Source organism: Brachionichthys hirsutus, chromosome 19 (genome assembly GCF_040956055.1).
Source record: "Brachionichthys hirsutus isolate HB-005 chromosome 19, CSIRO-AGI_Bhir_v1, whole genome shotgun sequence".
NCBI classification, from domain to species: Eukaryota; Metazoa; Chordata; class Actinopteri; order Lophiiformes; family Brachionichthyidae; genus Brachionichthys; species Brachionichthys hirsutus.
In genome coordinates, this window is record NC_090915.1 from 7,184,539 (window position 1) to 7,201,906 (window position 17,368).

The following is a 17,368-nucleotide window of genomic DNA, read 5'->3' on the forward strand; positions in this document are numbered from 1 at the left end:
CACCATGAGTTCCGTTTCATTTGTGGCGATCGTGCAGGTGTCCTGTGCTGCAGAAGATACGTGCGGAGCGTTTGAGCCTTTAGCCGAGCCTGTGATGCGTTGCCGTTTTGAGTTTCAGGTGATCGTGGCCTCCTTGCATAATATGATGAGGCTTTCTGTTAGCATAGTTCTTGAGTAAAGACAGCACGAGGTCTTACAGGAGGTTACATTCGGTGTCTTCGTCTACGTGAGTCAAGACAAACATTGATTTGAATGCCAGCACGACTGCAGCAACTCTTCATGCACCTCCTCGAGCTCCTTCGGGCTGTATGGTTTTCAAATGATGTTGGCTTATCTGTCAATAATACAATCCGCTCTAAGTCCTTCGCCCTACCTGCATGTGAAGGAGTGAACCATCAGCAAGATGACTGCTCCTCGCTGCCCCAGATAGGTGAGCAGTGCCTCGGAGGATGAGCGGTGGGTCAATGGTTAATCTACGCTGCTGCAGGTAAGTCTTGGGGGCCACTTCCATGGAAGTGTGGTCTGCTCTCGCACTTCCTCCGCAGCATTTTGTAAACTTAAGTGATGGTTGGCTGCAGCTGCTGCTTGAATGACAAACCTAATGTGTCAGATTGCCCCCCCCCCCCCCCCCCCCCCTCCCTTTGCTTGGTGTTTTATGACGAAATGGGTTAACGTTTAACGACTTTGACGTAGTTAGACATTGGATGTCACATTAAGCTTATAAATGTAGTCCTGCTGTCAGCGGCAATCACAAAGTGCGTACATCACGTTGCCGTGGCGTCCTGGGAAGATTCACGGTGAGGCAGATTAACCGTTTCACGGAAAAAGCAAATCTGAGGCGAGGATTTGTATAACAATTTATCCGCATGTTTTATAGCTTTTTGAATGTTTTCTTTTATTTAAGTATCTTCGTGAAGTCAGGTATAATTTGTATGCATCAAATTGTGCATTGCGTAAACCGGTTTCAGTCCAGGGACAAATTTACTGCTTGATGTTGATGATATAGGCTTTAGGGCTCAGAACAACTAAGCGAGGAGTGCAGGCCATTGTCAATCGTCCTCTGATTAGCCGTGGAAACGCAGCAGGAGGGGACAGTGGCATTCCAGCACAGCAGGGGAAGAGACAACCTCAGCGCTTTACAGGTTCAGTAGCTTGACGAGTCCATGTACATTTCTGCTTCAGCGGCGATTTCTTTGAATATTGTTAAATATTGTTTGATTTAATCATTGAATTAACATCATCTAACCCCCCCCCCCCCCCCTCCCCGAAAAAAACCCCACAACAACAATTTTCATTTTAGGAAAGTTACAGCTTGTGTATTGTGTAAAAAGTTAAATATGCACTTTCTAATTTTTTGGGATTGCAGCTATAATCAGAATCTATTGCAGTAGTTAAAATCTTCTGCACCATAACTTCACACTGATAATGTTCACTTTTCCCTGCTTATTTGACATCAGTGATCAGCTGTGTCATTTTTGGACTTGTTTCCAGGGAAACATCACATTTTAAGTTTAGCCTGATCGATCTTCTTGCCCAAACGACACATCCTGGCTTCATCAAACTTTACACACACACCAACCGTCAAGTCGAGGGGCACTCGTCGTGTACTCGTGAATCTATCTAATATGCAGAGTATGGTGACGTGTATTCAGAAAGATTTTATGCTCCTGAGGCAAAGTCCACAAGTGGAGTTATTTTTCCACAGAATGTTGGCTGCTGTCCATGAACCTCTCAGGCACAATAAAACAGAACGCCTTAATGCAGTCTAAAATGAAGTAACGTGTATTCTTTACTTTCGTGTCATCGCACAAACAGCAAATATGATCCTCGGAGCCGTCGACAGTAAAGCTGGGGAACTGGGTGCTTTAGATTTGAAACGTTAGACTGCTGTTAAAAAGCACTAAAAAGAGTCAAATGTAAAAACAAAAATAGGCTTTGCGAGTTTGTGGAGACACCATTGTGCCATCGTTCGATGTCTTTACCTCAAAGTGACTCCAGCAGGTTTTGACGTCGCGACAAACACGTGAGCCGTTGAGCCTCCGGTTAACGTCATCCTCCCTTCTGTTGACCTTAGTTACTCACTTACTTTTAACATTACTCATTTGTTGGGACGCTTTTGAACCGAACACGCTTTGCCACTAGAATTACTGCCTTCTAGAACACAAACATCTTTGACCCGGCGCCGCAGTTTAAAGGTCGACGGCCAATATCCAATAACAAAGGTGAAGTTTGGTTTGGTTCTATTCCTGTTGTGTTTAATTCTGACAAAAAAAAAAGAGCTGAACATTGTGACGCCGCAGCGAGGTTGACCTTTAACCTTTGACCACCAAACTCTGATTAGTTTATCATTTAGTCTGAGTGAGATATGTGCGTCAAATTTTAACAAATTCACAGATGCGAAGATCAGAATTTAAGCAAAGATCTTTAATGAGGCTGTGCAATATTTTCTGTGTAAGGTTGAAAGTTGAGGTAATGCTTAATTCTTTTTATTCGTATTGATTGTTTTATATGACACAGTACGATAATTAATTTTTTTTGTTCTGTATAAGTCTTATTATTTGTTTTGCAGTTGGTTTTGCTTGCAGCTCTTTGCACAATCATTTTAATTAATCAGTAAATCATGTTTTCTTTCTTTGCAGGCTGACATTTGTTGCAGCTGAATTAAAACATGGCCAATAAAACCGTATTTTTGGCTCTTGCGATGCTGCTCGTGGCCTGCGTCGCCACATTTTTGGGTGTCTTCTACGGTGTGGGGAGGAGAAAGAATGGGCCGATGTACTTTAAGGCAGCTGTGGCAGCAGATGCTGGGCTTTGTTCAGAGATCGGCAGGTGAGGACTCGCATGCAGAAACATCCTCGAGGACAGACAATGATGGACACACACTCCTACGTGCACCCAAAACATGCATAAAGGCTTGGCACACACTCCTACGTGCACCCAAAACATGCATAAAGCCTGCTTTCGGTCACGCAATAGACTTTATCGTCGATGTAAATCCCCGCAAAGCTGCTTTATTTCATTTCTTTGTGAGTAAAAACTATTCATCCATCCTTTCCCTCAATCATTGTCCTATAATTACCCACAGAGACGTGCTGCTGAGAGAGGGGACGGCAGTAGATGCCTCCATAGCTGCTCTCCTGTGCGTCGGAGTTGTGAACCCTCACAGTGCGGGCATTGGAGGTGGACATTTCTTCACTATCTATGATGCAAAAACTGGTACTAAAAAACTTTACTCAACATATACGCAAATACTTCCCTCATTGGTTTCACCGACCCATGTGTGGATCGTCTGGATCCTAAACGCACTGCTTTATTCATGCTTTAACAATCAGGGACGACTGAGACCATTGATGCTCGGGAGCTGGCGCCACGCAATGCAACTGAAAGCATGTTTGGAAACAGTCCAGATTTATCCATGACAGGTAAAGCTTTCCCAGAGTTATCGGACGTGGAAACGAGAAGAGGGAAGTGGTAACTGCTAAATTACAGCGAGCTTAACGACGACTCGGCTTTCTGAAAGTTAAAAGAATGTCCTTAGCGACAAGGAATCGCTGCAGATTTGTGAGTGAGTACATATATATATATATATATAGTATAAATGGTCTATACATATGCAAATATGTATTGTTTGACCACACAAAATGTCGGTCAACGGGAGTTTCGTTTAACGACCGAATCATTTAGAGACGGGATCTTCGGAACGAAACTCCGTCGATAAGTGAGGACCATCTGCATTTTGAAAGAAGATGACCCCCCGCAGTAGAACCAATGACCTGACGTCGCGGTGAATGAATTGCAATTGTTGCTAGGTGGGCTGGCTATTGCCGTGCCAGGTGAGATTCGAGGCTATGCGATGGCACATCGACGACACGGCGGGCTGCCTTGGCGGGACTTGTTCCAGCCGAGCATTGACCTCGCAGAAAAAGGGTTCCCGGTGGGCAAGGCGCTTGCTGCTGCTTTGGATGAGAAGAAAGCAATCATCACGAGCGACAAAGCCTTGTGGTGAGAGACTGCTGGGACCTGAAATGACTGTGCATCGTCCAACGTGCAACATTTAATGACAATATACATCAACATCCCCCCCCCCCCCCCTTGTCTACTTCAGTGAAGTGTTTTGCAGGACAGAAGGTGGTGTCCTGCAAGAAAAGGACATCATCAAGTGTCCCAAGCTTGCAGAGACATATCGGAAAATCGCCGCGGAGGGTCCAGATGTTTTCTACGAGGGACAAATGGCTCAGGACCTTGTGACAGATATTCAAGCAGCAGGTATAGGATTTCATTGTTTTACTTCAGTTCGAAAACGTTGATGAGCTCAGGCTGTGAAATGAAGCTGAAGTCACGCATCACGCAAAGCAACGCTACCTGGGTTCCGTTTGTCCCATTCATCATCTCAGCGTGTGATTTTCTGCTCAGGCGGCATCATCACAATGGAGGATCTGAGGGATTATAAGCCTCTCTTGGATGAGAAGCCTATAAGGGTGGAAGTGGGGGGGTACACCATGGTTGTTCCCAATGCCCCCGCTAGCGGTCCTGTGCTCGCGCTGTTATTTAACATCTTGAAAGGTAAGCCTTGATGCTCAGTCCAAAAACACGCTGAGTGGGAGAGAGAGAATGCGTTTTAATGTCCCCGTTTCTGCACGACTCCAACACGAGCAGATCCGCTCTAAATAGAAAATACTCATTTTAAGTTACCTCAGCATGTCTTTAACTACTTCCTGTACGCAGGTCAACATTTACAGTGTAGAGCCGTGTTTACAAAGCACCAATACATTTTGAGAGCGATCCGGATGGCCGTCTGGATAAAAATAAATAAATGATAATCGGATTTTCCCATTTACTTTTAATGGAAGCATCAACTCTGATTCCCGTTTACTTTTCATGGTTGGTGTATAAAGATACCAAGAACAATCTAGAACCGTTTGGTGCTGATCCAGAACACCATGTGATCGAGCTTCTTGGCGGAGGTCTGCGCTCTGAGTGATTTTCTAGTTACATAATAATGTCATATTTCTCTGTACCCCATGAACTGGTTTATCTTTCTCCAGGATGATTGGTTATTGGAACTTCATCCTGTCACTGTCGGACACATTATTCTCTCTATTCATTTTTAGAATTGTGACAGCGCCTGCTTCTGAGGACTCGAACCGAGACTTCACTCTGCAGTAATTAATCAAGCCTTTCCTCTCCACTGGCTGGCCACCCACTCACCATGCCCCCCAACGTCACACACGAAGACTAATCCCACCAATTTACCTCTAATTGGCGAAGGCTTCATGCACGCAGCAGAAGCTGATTTACTGTTGCCTGTCAGCTGAAGCCCGTCTAACTCAAACTGTCCTCTCCCCCGTGAACCGTCCTCCTGCTTGTCTTTGTGGCTGAGGGCTCATGGGACGCTCGCGGCCGCTTCTAGGCTAAATATCACTCAGGCTTCCTGGACAGCCGGCTGAATGAAGACAGGCGAGCGGGGCTGTGCTTTCAGCGGCGCTGCTAATGACTGTTCTGTCTCCTACAGGCTACAACTTCACCTCAGATAGTACGACGAGCACGAAGAAAAAGATCCTGACCTACCATCGCGTCATCGAGGGCTTCCGATTTGCTTATGCAGAGAGGACTTTACTTGGAGACCCACGCTTTCTCAACATCACAGAGGTAGATGTTCTGTGCGGAACACAAACAGTTAGAGGTTCCGGAGTTTCTGGGGAAATAGTATGATTTTGTAAGACCTTCCTTGCAGTTATTAGAGGGAAATATTGTTCGGCCTAATGCTTTGTACCTGCTTGCCATCCTTTAATATATTTTAAAGGAGGCGGTGAGTAATACAAGTCTCACCTTTTCACATTTTATACATTTTATTTTGGAATTATAGTGACATATTCAAAGCAAAGCATTTTATTATCTGAACTTGTCTAACAGACATTAAATCTCTGCGGGATGGGCCGGTCCTCACAGACACAGACAGATGCATTTGGGATTAAATTAAAACATCTTGTCATCAGGAAATACTGCAAATCACAGAAAATAATTATTTAGGGAAAAATGTGATACATTTTATGTATAAAATAAATTCCGTTTCTCTGAAATCACTGAATAAATGGTATGAAGTTGTATATATTCCTAGAAAAAAAGGCCACCTCACTTTTCAAGGAAGTATTTAAAAACATTTTTAATTACAAAAAGCATGATAAAGTATTTTTCAATAACTTTATTAATTCCTTCTCTAAATACAACCCTAAGAATTATGGTTTCCAAGAAAGCTTTTTTTTTTTAAAGTCCATAGTTAATATGATAGTATTGATGTAAACATCACACGTGTTCACATGTAAAAGCATTTACGACTTTACCCAATAATAACCCTTCATGCTTTTCCATGAATAATTAACATCTGGATGATTTTAATTGCCCACTTTCTATTCCTAAGGTCATCGACAACATGACTTCGCCTCTGTTTGCTGACGCACTCCGTAGCAAGATCACAGACGACACAACGCATCCCATAATTTACTATAAGCCTCAGTTTTACCTGCCTGAGGACAGTGGAACCTCACATCTGTCAGTGTTGGCAGAAGATGGAAGCGCCGTGGCCGTCACCAGCACCGTTAATCATTAGTACGGCAACCTAGCTGACCAAGACAAATACACACGTCTGCAGAACGCGGCGTTTCCGAACCGGCGGGGGGCCCTGATATCTGAAGTTCGTCTTCTCTTACAGCTTCGGCTCCACAGTCATGTCAAGATCGACGGGGATAATTCTGAACAATGAGATGGATGACTTCAGCTCCCCTGCTAATCATTCAAATGGCTTTGGATATGACCCTTCACCCCACAACTTCATCAGACCAGGTTAAAGTAACACCAGCACACATACACACACACACACACCAGTACACACAAACAGACAAGCAAACACACTTAAGGGTTCTTCAATAAGTCCTACTGTAATTCTATTAGACGTTCGATAGCAGGATGATTGAAGGTCAAACGCTGGTTTCAGCTTTCATCCCCGTCATTTGTTGTTTTACAACAGAGTAGATTTTATGTGGATTTGTGACACTGGTAAACGGAGGACAGATTGCTGTCAAGGTGAAAAGAATATGTGTAAACTGATAAATACAAATACAAACCACTATTCTGTCCTTAGTTTGACTCTTGTCTGGACGGGTCTTTATATGGTGACAATAAGCGAGAAGGCATAAAGGACACGCACGCGCTTAAATTGACCTTGTAAAGATTAACAACCGTTCATTTCCGTTAATAGGAAAACGGCCGTTGTCTTCGATGTGTCCGACCATCCTCTTTGACAAAAACAACGACGTTAAGATGGTGGTCGGAGGCTCGGGAGGGTCCAAAATCATCACTGCTGTCGCTCAGGTGAGACGCAAGCCACAGGTGGAAGTTAAAAACGAGCAAGCATTTTAAGTATGTGAATAAAAAAAACAAAAAAACACCCGTAAATCTGTGAAAGTTAGTTACCTTCACATCTTGCTTTTCGATAGATGATTCTCAAAATTCTGTTCTTCGACCACGACCTGAGAGAAGCGATGATTGATCCAAGGCTGCACAACCAGCTGAGTCCCAACGCAACTGAGGCCGAGCCCGGATTTGACAAAGTGGGTGCCACAAAGCGTAGCAATACCTGTGGTGTGGTGTGCAAGGAGAAAATCCAAGCCTCCATCACAACCAGCGGCACACAGATCATGTTTCTGTTCAGGGACGCATGCAGCATGACAAACAGTGATACGGTGCCGGGCTGATTTCTGCTGAACGGTGCAGAATGTTTTCTGTATGTCACGAGTGGTCGGTTTTCTTTCTTCTTATGCCCCCCGCTTGCAGAGAGTCCTGACGGGATTAGCGTTAAAGAATCACGAGATAAAGCAACGCGATTCGACAGGAGCCGTGGTGCAGGCGGTCGTTCGATATGACGACGGAATCCAGGCCGAGTCAGATCCTCGAAAGTGGTCGCATGCCGCAGGCTACTGAAAGCCATGCAGCGACCCGACGGAAGGAGGTCCGAGAGGATAAACGGCTTCGTATGCAGAAGCGTTCGTGTTGTTGTAGTATTTATTGTAACTTAATCGGTTAGGAGAATTAAAGATGCACAAAATGAATGTGAACTTGCGTTCTTAATGACCGAAGACCAAAGTGCTGCCATTTTTTTTCGTACATAGATTTTATTGAATTTTTGTTACAGAACATAAACAATAACAAGCACTCTGTAATCAAATATATCAAAATACAAAGAAGTATGCACCACCATCCAAAATAAAGTTGAAGCGCTGCCGTTAAGGTGCCTGCTTGTTCTACCGGGTACTTGAACTTATTCATTCATTATTTCTTTTTAAGTAAATTAGATCATTTATTTTTCAAGTAGTTAAAGTTAAAAAGCAGCATCCAGTCGGGTTGGGGGTTGTGGATTTTGGGGACAGAGGTCCATACGGCATTGTACGTTGCTGACACCATCTATCAAGGGGAAACAGCCCCCAAATGACTCCAGGGGATTCGGTTTCATGTCTGCCGGGGAGCATCAGCATTCATAAAGGAAATGCTAATACTCCTGAGGAGTATTGCCTTGGTGATTTTGGTCCCTTTTTGAGAGAAAAAGCTTCCAGTAAGTAAAAAAAAAGGAATCTGCAGGACTCAACAAGTCATCAGCATGATTTGATGTGTCTTTGGAGGTACGGTGGTGCCGTTCACGCCGATGTTGCAAGATTCAGATTAGTATCGGCAACAATAGAGGCTGCAGGCGCCGCGTTGTTCTTCATGTCTTACACGTGTGGGACAGAGTGGCAGTCAGCTGGTCCATCTGCTTTTTGGACGGGGGTGGGATAGGCGTTGCGAGGGCTTGTTTCAGCCATGATCCAACAGAGGAGGAGTCGCTTCGTCATTTCCAGGCATTGCTCTTACTGTCTGTCAGCAGCAGGCTGAGTGTTGACGTAGTCGGCGTAGGTTTCAAAGTTTATTCTTATGTTTGACCAGTAAAATGTCGGCGAGCTCAGCTGCAGATCCTCAAACAGGTACAGGTGGCTGGTGCAATACAGAAACAGTTGGAGGCAATGAAAGCCGTAATGTCTAGTCATCATCTGCAGCCTTAGTTAACAGCTCTGTGAGAGAAGCTGTAGATGTTTTTGTTCAGTGTCGCCAGTGAGATGCAGGAATCTTGTGCTCTTAATGTAAATGTGTTACCCGATGACTAAAATGTATTCAGGTAACATTACTTATTCATGATTTATGTGATAGTCAGAGTTATCATTTGAGTGGCTTAACATTCATCATAATAATAATCTGAAAGATTTAATCCTCTCGGCTAAAGACAAGTGCTCTTTAACATGGCTTTGATCAAACATGTGTTTGCAATATAATAGAAATAACCATTTCATGTTCCTGTAAATGCATTAAATCCCTTTTTGGTTTACTTGTGAGAAAGGTTTTCATTTTATATTTGTTTGTGTATTCCTGGCTTTTCTGAGGCTTGATCAGAAACATGGAGGGAGAGCGAACGTCACACGCCGGCAGGTTGTTATTTGCTTCATCGATATTACAGAGGAAGTCTATGCATCACGGGCCCCTGGGTGACCATGACACCCTGCTAAAGTAAAGCACTAGATTAGTCAGTAATGTTACGCAGGTGAGTCTTCTTTTAGGGGTTTCCAAATGCAAACACTGGGAATTTCCTTTATGACCCAATTAAGCACAGTCCGTTAGGCATTAACAAGTCTTTCTGGTCTGTATGACCATACAAATAATGGCAAACAATCAGAATGTGTGTATAAAACATTACATTTCTACTGCGGAGATGATTCGCTGTATGAAGGGACTTTATGGCTGAAAGTGTGCCGACACAAACGATCATCAGAGGAGCCTCTGCTGCATCTGGTTTTCCTTTCAATGAAAATGTGTAAATAGAGACACGTTTTTTGTGAGTAAAATAACATGAACTTTAAATTATGGTTAATATCAGCGTGCTAAATCTAAGCCGCAACTTATCCTGATTAGCTTGCATGTCGGCTCAGGCGGCGGTGCTGCACAAAGTTTAAAATTAGCGTTTCCTCATAACACATCTTGCGCCTGGAAGGAAAGTGGAGCAGAATCCACTTGAGAAATCATCACTAATTCATAAGTCAGGCTAGTGAAATGCATCTCATTGCTGCTTCCTTTGTCTCGGTGTAAAAGTGTTGCTCTGACACGATTCAAATGGGGAAACACGAGGCGGATTATTGCTGATGGTGCGAAACCGACGACAAAGAATAAATGATTGAGCAGCATTCAGGGTTTGTGGTTGAAATCAGTATCACTGATGTGTATTTACTGTGGAAAAACAGATATTCACAGTTAAAAGTTAATAATACAAAACATTCTTGCATTGGAGACGCGGAGAAAATACAAAATTGCATGTTGATTATTTCAAAATGCAATTTTCTAATCGTAAAGGTGCCTTTTCTTTTAGATGTTTTTGTTTCGTCTTTCGGCTGCTGGAGTAGCCCAATGGAGGTTATTTCAGAAACAGTGACATCTTCAGGATCACAGTAACACTGGGCTGACAGCCACACACCTCATGCTCACGTCACATTGAAGCAGAATTCAGCTCAGACATTACGTCCTGCAGACAGAAGTAAAAGCAGCCGGCGCTGTTCTGGTTACCCCCCAAGGAAGCCATGTTTTCATCCACGCGGGATTTCTGACGGTTCTGTTAAAACTGCCGGAAGGAAGACTGATATGAGGGGACGATCCAAGAATTTTATTTTCTTAACCAAATTTATTTTGCAACCCTTTTTTAAATATCACTGACCAATTGATTAAACAGACTTGGCTTGTAGTTGGGATAGATTTTGGCGTGAGAAAGTGGATCTGTGGGGAGGATTTATTTTGGTACAAGGATTTCTACTAATTTATTAATTAACATAGCTCTAATTTTCCCCCTTTTGTCAGTCATCACCAATTTAAGAAGAAACCTGCAGTATTAAGATGATTTTAGGCCATTGAAATTTCTACAGGCGACTGTGCTAATAATTATCATTACAGCAACGAGAAGGCCATTTGGTGATGAAGACTAAGGGGCGCCGTTGGAAACTCCATTTAAAAGCTAATAAATAGACATTAGGCAGAAAATAGTGCGTCAAACTATTATTAAAAACGTCAAGAACTTAACTCCCAATAAACTCAAGTCTTGGACGCAGTAGAATCCTGGCTGGTTGTGTACCGTTTTAAAAGAATTTTTTTGTTCTCTACATGTCTTTTCTGACCCTAACCCTATTCTTCGAGGCAAACTTTGGTGGAGCGTCTTCCTGGTCTGTGAGGTCAGTATCCAGCCGGTACTCCCATCTTCCTGCTGTCCGATATGGCTGCAATACAACCGTCCTCCTTTTCCACCGCATTGACAACATTGAAGAAATATGGGGTGTCCGCAACTTTGTGTCCAAGAGCTTTGAGGCCATCGATCACAGACTGAGAGCACACAAAATACACACAGGATTTAATCCCACTCATCCTGCCCACTTCGGGCGTTAAGTAAATTACATTTGTAGGATTATAGTCTGGTAATCTCCACCAGAATCCATAAAAAAAAACTACTTTAAAAGTGGTTAATGGACAATGAGGATGAGTTCATGACTTCCTCACCGTGTTAAAACCAGGCTCAAATTTCACGTTGTTTTGGGAATCAACAAACGCTATCGGCACAGCGATGGCGTCTTTCAGCGTCATCCCCAGCCACAGGTGATTGATTATCGACTACGAGGAGAAAGGAGAATCAGATAAGCAGACAAACAAGTGTGCAAAAGAGTTCACGAGGATTACCAAGGCCACTGCTGAGGTTATCATGCTTCCTCCGGAGCCACCAATCACAAGAAGGCCTCCCGACTGAGTCTCCAGTATTGCTGGAGTCATTGCAGAAGGAGGCTGTTCACCTACGACAACAATTAAGCTCCGTGTCAGAATGAAACGAGGATAAAAGCCCCATTTATGTAACATCTTCAGTTCCGACTGGAATGGCTGTTGCCGTTGGTGACCTCACCGGCCCTCACTGTGTCGGCCCTCCCACAGAAATCCGTCAGCTCGTTGTTGAGGATGATGCCTGTACGCGGAGAGTAGATGGTGCCTCCAAATCTAAAAAAGCAAGACACGGCCGGCTGACGGATTAGATGCCACATCATTTCTATGAAAGAGATTTTAAGAAGGCCTGCACTTGTAGAGGCTTCCGGCTTACATTTCGTTAATGGTGCTGGTGGCAGAGACGGCCAGTCCGTCTACATCCAGGACGGACACGTGTGTCGTCCCAAAGCGATCGGAGGAAGGCTTAACGGCGTAGTAGGAGACATCATGGGTGCGGTTTGAAACGATCTTAGCCCTGATGTGATTGATGAAATTGGGATCAATCAAGTGGTTTGCACTCTGGAAGAGGAATATAAAGATGAGAAAGCCACAATAACATATAACAACATATTTAGTGAGACGCTAGTCCCCCCCCTTTCAGAAATACTGCATCAATTTGTGTTCATTTAATCTCTCGGGCACAAGACTTTATTTTGGTGATGAGATGGTGCAACTTGGATTTTTAATATCTCTGATATTTCCTGCCTGGTGATGAGAAACTAGGTTGATGGGAAGATTAATGAGACACTAGAAAGCTGCACAGAGCTGAGGAGAGCGCTTTCCAATTGTTCTGCGATTAGCTTTACTGGTGTGAAGTAAAATGAGCCAATTGTCTTGTTTTTGTAGTGATAATAATGAAAATAACTAAATCTGACCTTTGTTTTGTTGAATTTAGGATCAAATATGCTTCGCTTTAGTCCATTAGCAAATTTAGCTGCCTCTATATAATGATGGTACATCTGAGTCTTCTGGTAAACATCCAGGGAGCTTTGATTCGGGAGGAATTCTGCAATAAAAGGAGAGCAGCACACGACCAATTTAGAACTCCACATCGTTCTTCTTCTGTGGTACTGCTTCCCGACAGAGGCGATAGTTTCTACTTAAAGTTTGAAGTATGATTGAAATCATCACACAGTACACAAAACCTTTCATCAGCGCGAGAATGAAGGCGAGCAGAGCACCACCGGAAGGCGGTGGAGGGATGTGCATCCGAATATTTCCCAGGGGAACTGTCCATGCATCCTCCACTCGCACGTGGAAAGACTTCAGATCCTCCATTTCCAACGTCCCACCTTGGAGAGACACAGAGAAAACATCATTTCATCTAAAACTCATTTCTACATTGCATGAAGTAAAGTCTTTTCTCTGTCTTTATTAAACCCTCCAGGTTCACGCCGACTCGGCACCAACCTGCATCTTTTATGTCTTTGATTAAGTCTTGCCCTATCTCGCCGGTGTATAAGGCATCTGCCCCTTTCTCTGCAATGGTTTCCATGGTTTCTGCAAGTTTAGGAAACTTGAGGATGTCTCCTTTGCCCAAGACAATTCTATTCTTGTCGCAGAGAATTTTACTGGAAAAAACATCCACATAAAAACATATTACCACACAGAAACTGGAAATAAAACAGACAAACATCCTGCACATTCATATGTTGGTGATTTTGTGGCCTTTCTGGATTACTTGCATTGCTTTCATGCAGCTTGTAACATCTTATATATAAACGAATGTCATTATTCTCTGCAGTGAAATGTTTCTACATGTGTGTACACACTTTTGCAGAAGCACACAAAATAATTGCACCATTAAAGTCACTACTTAACACCAGAATAACCTCTTTTCAAACAATGCATTAGAGAAAAGTACATCTCAAACATTTCTGAACGAGCATTAGCTCCACTCCTGAGGTGTTATTCTATTAAATACGGTACGCACCCTTGTGCTTTTGGATTAGACCATTAATTTCCTCTAATATAAAAACACAATGAAAGCTCAAATGAGCTCATCAACTGAGTGAAACTATTGTCCAATGGGAAAGTCTGACACTCATTAACCCAGGTGTTACTTCAGATCAGAAAGTAATAAATTAAAGCATTGATATTTTATTTCTTGAAGAGCCCTTTGGTTCAGGAGCGACAAAACTCTCACAGTAGTTCTGGAATAAGAATTCCCGAGTTCTCGGTGAGATGCTTTACCACAGAGAGGACTTTTCAACAAGATTCTTCACAAAGGAGTTGTTCAGGAGTTTGGCCAGATATGGCGGCATTTCGATGCCCCCCCTGGCCAGTTGGATCGATGGCTCAAACAGCTTTGCCCAGGGCAGCTTCCCATACTGTTTGTGAACCTCCTCGTATCCACGCAGCTCTCCAGGAACGCCGATCCACTGGCTGCCTGCGATGCACAGGTGGGAAACAGGCGAATAAATGGATTTATGCAACAGGTTTAATGCTGGAAAACAGCCTCAAGGAAACAAGAGCCCTTTTTATACTCACTTTAGGAAGTATAACATCTGTACTATACATACACCCAGCTCCGCCTACCTGGGCTCATTCTGAATGTGGTTGGGCAATCATTCAGCAGGTTCTCTTTGAAAGACTTTGGGACGACCTCTCTGAAGTTGAAAAATTTTACGTTGCCTGGGAAGACATTAAAAATAATTACAATTAACCAGCACACTTAGAACGGAAACACACAAATGAAGAAGGCGCCCACCTGTTTTACTTCTTATGGTGAACATAGAGCCCCCTCCAATGCCCATGCTCTGAGGATTGACCACAGATGTGCACAGAAGAGCTGCAATGGCGCCATCTACTGCTGAGCCTCCTTGCTGGAGCATGCTCCTGGAAAAGAATGGCTTACGGACTAATCACACACAACTGTACGCATGTTCAGCGTGGAGGTCAGGGGGCGACAGAATAGTGGAGCGCAGCCAAGAGGCAAGTTTAGGCCGTGTGCTTGGGCTTGAGCAAACACAGCAGGAGGCCGCTGGTCACAGTCGATGCTTTCCAACAAGAGACTCTATAGGGGCATAACTGTCTGCCTGAGGAAGTAACGTTGATTTTTATAATGATAAATGACACATTAGAACATGTATGGGTGAGTCTGTGTGCTCTCTGAAAGCTCTGAATGAGTCTTTTCACTGAAAGCTTGGCTTTGTGTCAGACGTGTTTACTGCACAACGAGTGACGGTAGTCTTGGAATGTCTCGGCCGCAGTAAAGTTGGGGAAACGCTCTCTTTTAAAGTGTTTATCACTTTAAACAATTTGAGTTGAGAAGAGCGAGGAGGACGAATGCTCAGTAGAATCTAATTAAAGTAGCCTGATGTGGATATTTAGAAGGACAAATCTGTCTTTGTGCCTTAGATGTTTTTTTTTTTTTTTTATGGGATTTTGTCTCTTGAGGCAGAAGACCAAGCACAGGTTGCATATTTCGGGTGTAAAGCCTGAGCTACACTCTTTTGACTTTCATTTGTGAGTGTGTAAACTGGGTTTTTAAATCCATGTCTGAAATATACAGGTGTTGGTGACTGGATTTACTGGAAACTATCTTGCACAAAGTCGAGAGAAAGCCAACGAGCAAATGAAAGCTGAGTCAGCAGTCTTTTCCAACAGCAGTGTCTGTCCGGAGACTAGAAGTTGGCCACGCTGGTTTTCATGTCATCTTATAGGTCACTGGGGTTGTGGAAATGTATTTCTGTCCTGCCCAATGAATAGATAATTATGTGGGAATATAAATCACATGGTGTTTATTTTAACAGACCAAAAACAATCATTCAATCAGTGTCCCAGAATGTTCTGCCTCGACACATCCCTCCTGCAGTTCACATTCATTGTCTTTGACTAATCTTGGCAGGGGACGGAACTCCACGCTGAACACAAGAGCAGGAAGATCAAAATGCTTTTTGTCTAAATTTGGGCTTATTATAAGAGGCTGGTATTCAGGCCTGTACAAGTAGGATCAGAGGGGGTTCCATTCGCCCCCACACCAGCTTAGATGACCAGTTTGCATTTGTTAAAGGCTTTTTTTTTTTGTATTACAATCAGAATCTAACAGGACAGTCCACAAATATAAAGAAGAGCTGGACAGTTCTGCGGGTCTTATTTCTATTCCTCAAACAAAGCCTATTAAATCTCTTAAACTGCTTATCCCATTGCACAGTTCAGCTTTTTATCTCACCCACAGAAGAGGAGAGGTGCAGCCTTACAGCCTGCAGGCTTCTGAATAAAAACAGGTTGTGGCGTAAGAAGCCGCGCAACGTTGGTGTTTAAATCCTCAGGACAAACGCTGCTCCGTTTCGGCCCCCCCCCCCCCCCTCTCCTGAATTGGGATCAAACTTTTGCCCCTACCTGCCCGCTTTGGAACAAATCCACGAGTCTGCAGAGACAGCCGCACGCCCGAAGCTGCCGCTCGGACATCCTTGGACCGCAAAAAAGGCGACGCCAAGACAGATGAGCGCAACAGCTCCAAGTAATCCAAGCGCGACAACGCAGCACACGAACCACGACTTACAATTGGCCATTAAACTTTCCGCGGGGGGAGAAACTGTGCCAGTGCGCACACGCTCCCTGAACGCTGCTTTCATTCCAAACGGGGGGGGGGGTCATCCCATTCCCTCCCCTTCTGGAACTCCTCTGTTGACGTGAACATGAGGACGGAGTTAGCGCTCCATCATGACCACAGCGCGTAATCTGTAACGGGACCCCCCCCCCACGAGGCAACAATAGCATAACTTTCAGGACAATCAGCCCTGTGGTGTTTTATCACTCACAGGAAAAATTGCCAAAGCAATGTTTTACTAAAGGTTATGGAATGTGTCGTGTCCCAGTATGGGGGGGGGGGGGGGGGGGGGGGGGGGCTGCTGTAAATCTCTAATCCCTGTCTCCCTCTGAACTCCAGGCCAAGTTCAAAATGACTTGTAGTGTCTCCATCGATGAAATATTACAGCATCAAAGGACAAACAAAGCTGAGTTCAGCAAATCAAAGCTGTGAATTAGAACATTGGACAAATATGTCATCTCCAGTTTATTGATCCAGAAGGTGGAAACCCAGTGAGGGCAAGTCCTGCACAAAACATTTACCATAATGTGCCTCATAAATGTTCTTTGTGTTTAACATGTGGCGCTTGAGAGGCCAGGTCAGCCTTCGACACAAGGGGGAGATGGCGTGTGCTTTTTGAGCTGCAACCACATGCAGAAGGAGTTTTTAAGGAGAATCGGAAGCAAAAGGAGGCTGAAGATGTGCTTTCTCAGATAAAGCAGGTCTATGATAGGTTTGAACAGCAAACACATCGACCGCCTGCTGACCTAACCTCGTTCTAACGCGCATGCAGGTGTGTTTATGTGCACGCTTGGTAATTTGCTCATCAGTAGTTATGAGTTTAATCAGATTCTATCATCATCTAGTTTAATCAGATTCTATCATCTCTGCATCTGTTCATTGGGACTCTCAGGCTGAAGGACCAAACACCCAAATTGTTGTTTTTTATGGGAATTAAAGCTCCAGAAC

General features: G+C 43.9%; 2 protein-coding genes across 2 annotated transcripts; one reads left to right on the top strand and one right to left on the bottom strand.

Moving 5' to 3' along the window:
- The first annotated feature begins 2,668 nt into the window (after nt 1-2,668).
- On the top strand, nt 2,669-7,994 carry ggt1b (gamma-glutamyltransferase 1b). Its single transcript, XM_068752822.1, has 12 exons — nt 2,669-2,829; nt 3,086-3,216; nt 3,333-3,422; nt 3,810-4,002; nt 4,106-4,266; nt 4,414-4,563; nt 5,513-5,649; nt 6,419-6,606; nt 6,710-6,840; nt 7,256-7,368; nt 7,494-7,607; nt 7,831-7,994. The coding sequence occupies exons 1-12, from the start codon at nt 2,669-2,671 to the stop codon at nt 7,975-7,977; spliced, it is 1,716 nt and encodes a 571-aa protein (XP_068608923.1). The 3' UTR covers nt 7,978-7,994.
- A 2,333-nt stretch (nt 7,995-10,327) lies between these two features.
- ggt5b (gamma-glutamyltransferase 5b) lies at nt 10,328-16,382 on the bottom strand. Its single transcript, XM_068752836.1, has 12 exons — nt 16,210-16,382; nt 14,576-14,703; nt 14,404-14,499; nt 14,059-14,254; nt 13,276-13,436; nt 13,011-13,157; nt 12,741-12,871; nt 12,200-12,384; nt 12,008-12,099; nt 11,791-11,900; nt 11,614-11,724; nt 10,328-11,439 (listed from the first exon to the last, which is right to left on the bottom strand). The coding sequence occupies exons 1-12, from the start codon at nt 16,380-16,382 to the stop codon at nt 11,293-11,295; spliced, it is 1,677 nt and encodes a 558-aa protein (XP_068608937.1). The 3' UTR covers nt 10,328-11,292.
- Nucleotides 16,383-17,368: the final 986 nt, after the last annotated feature.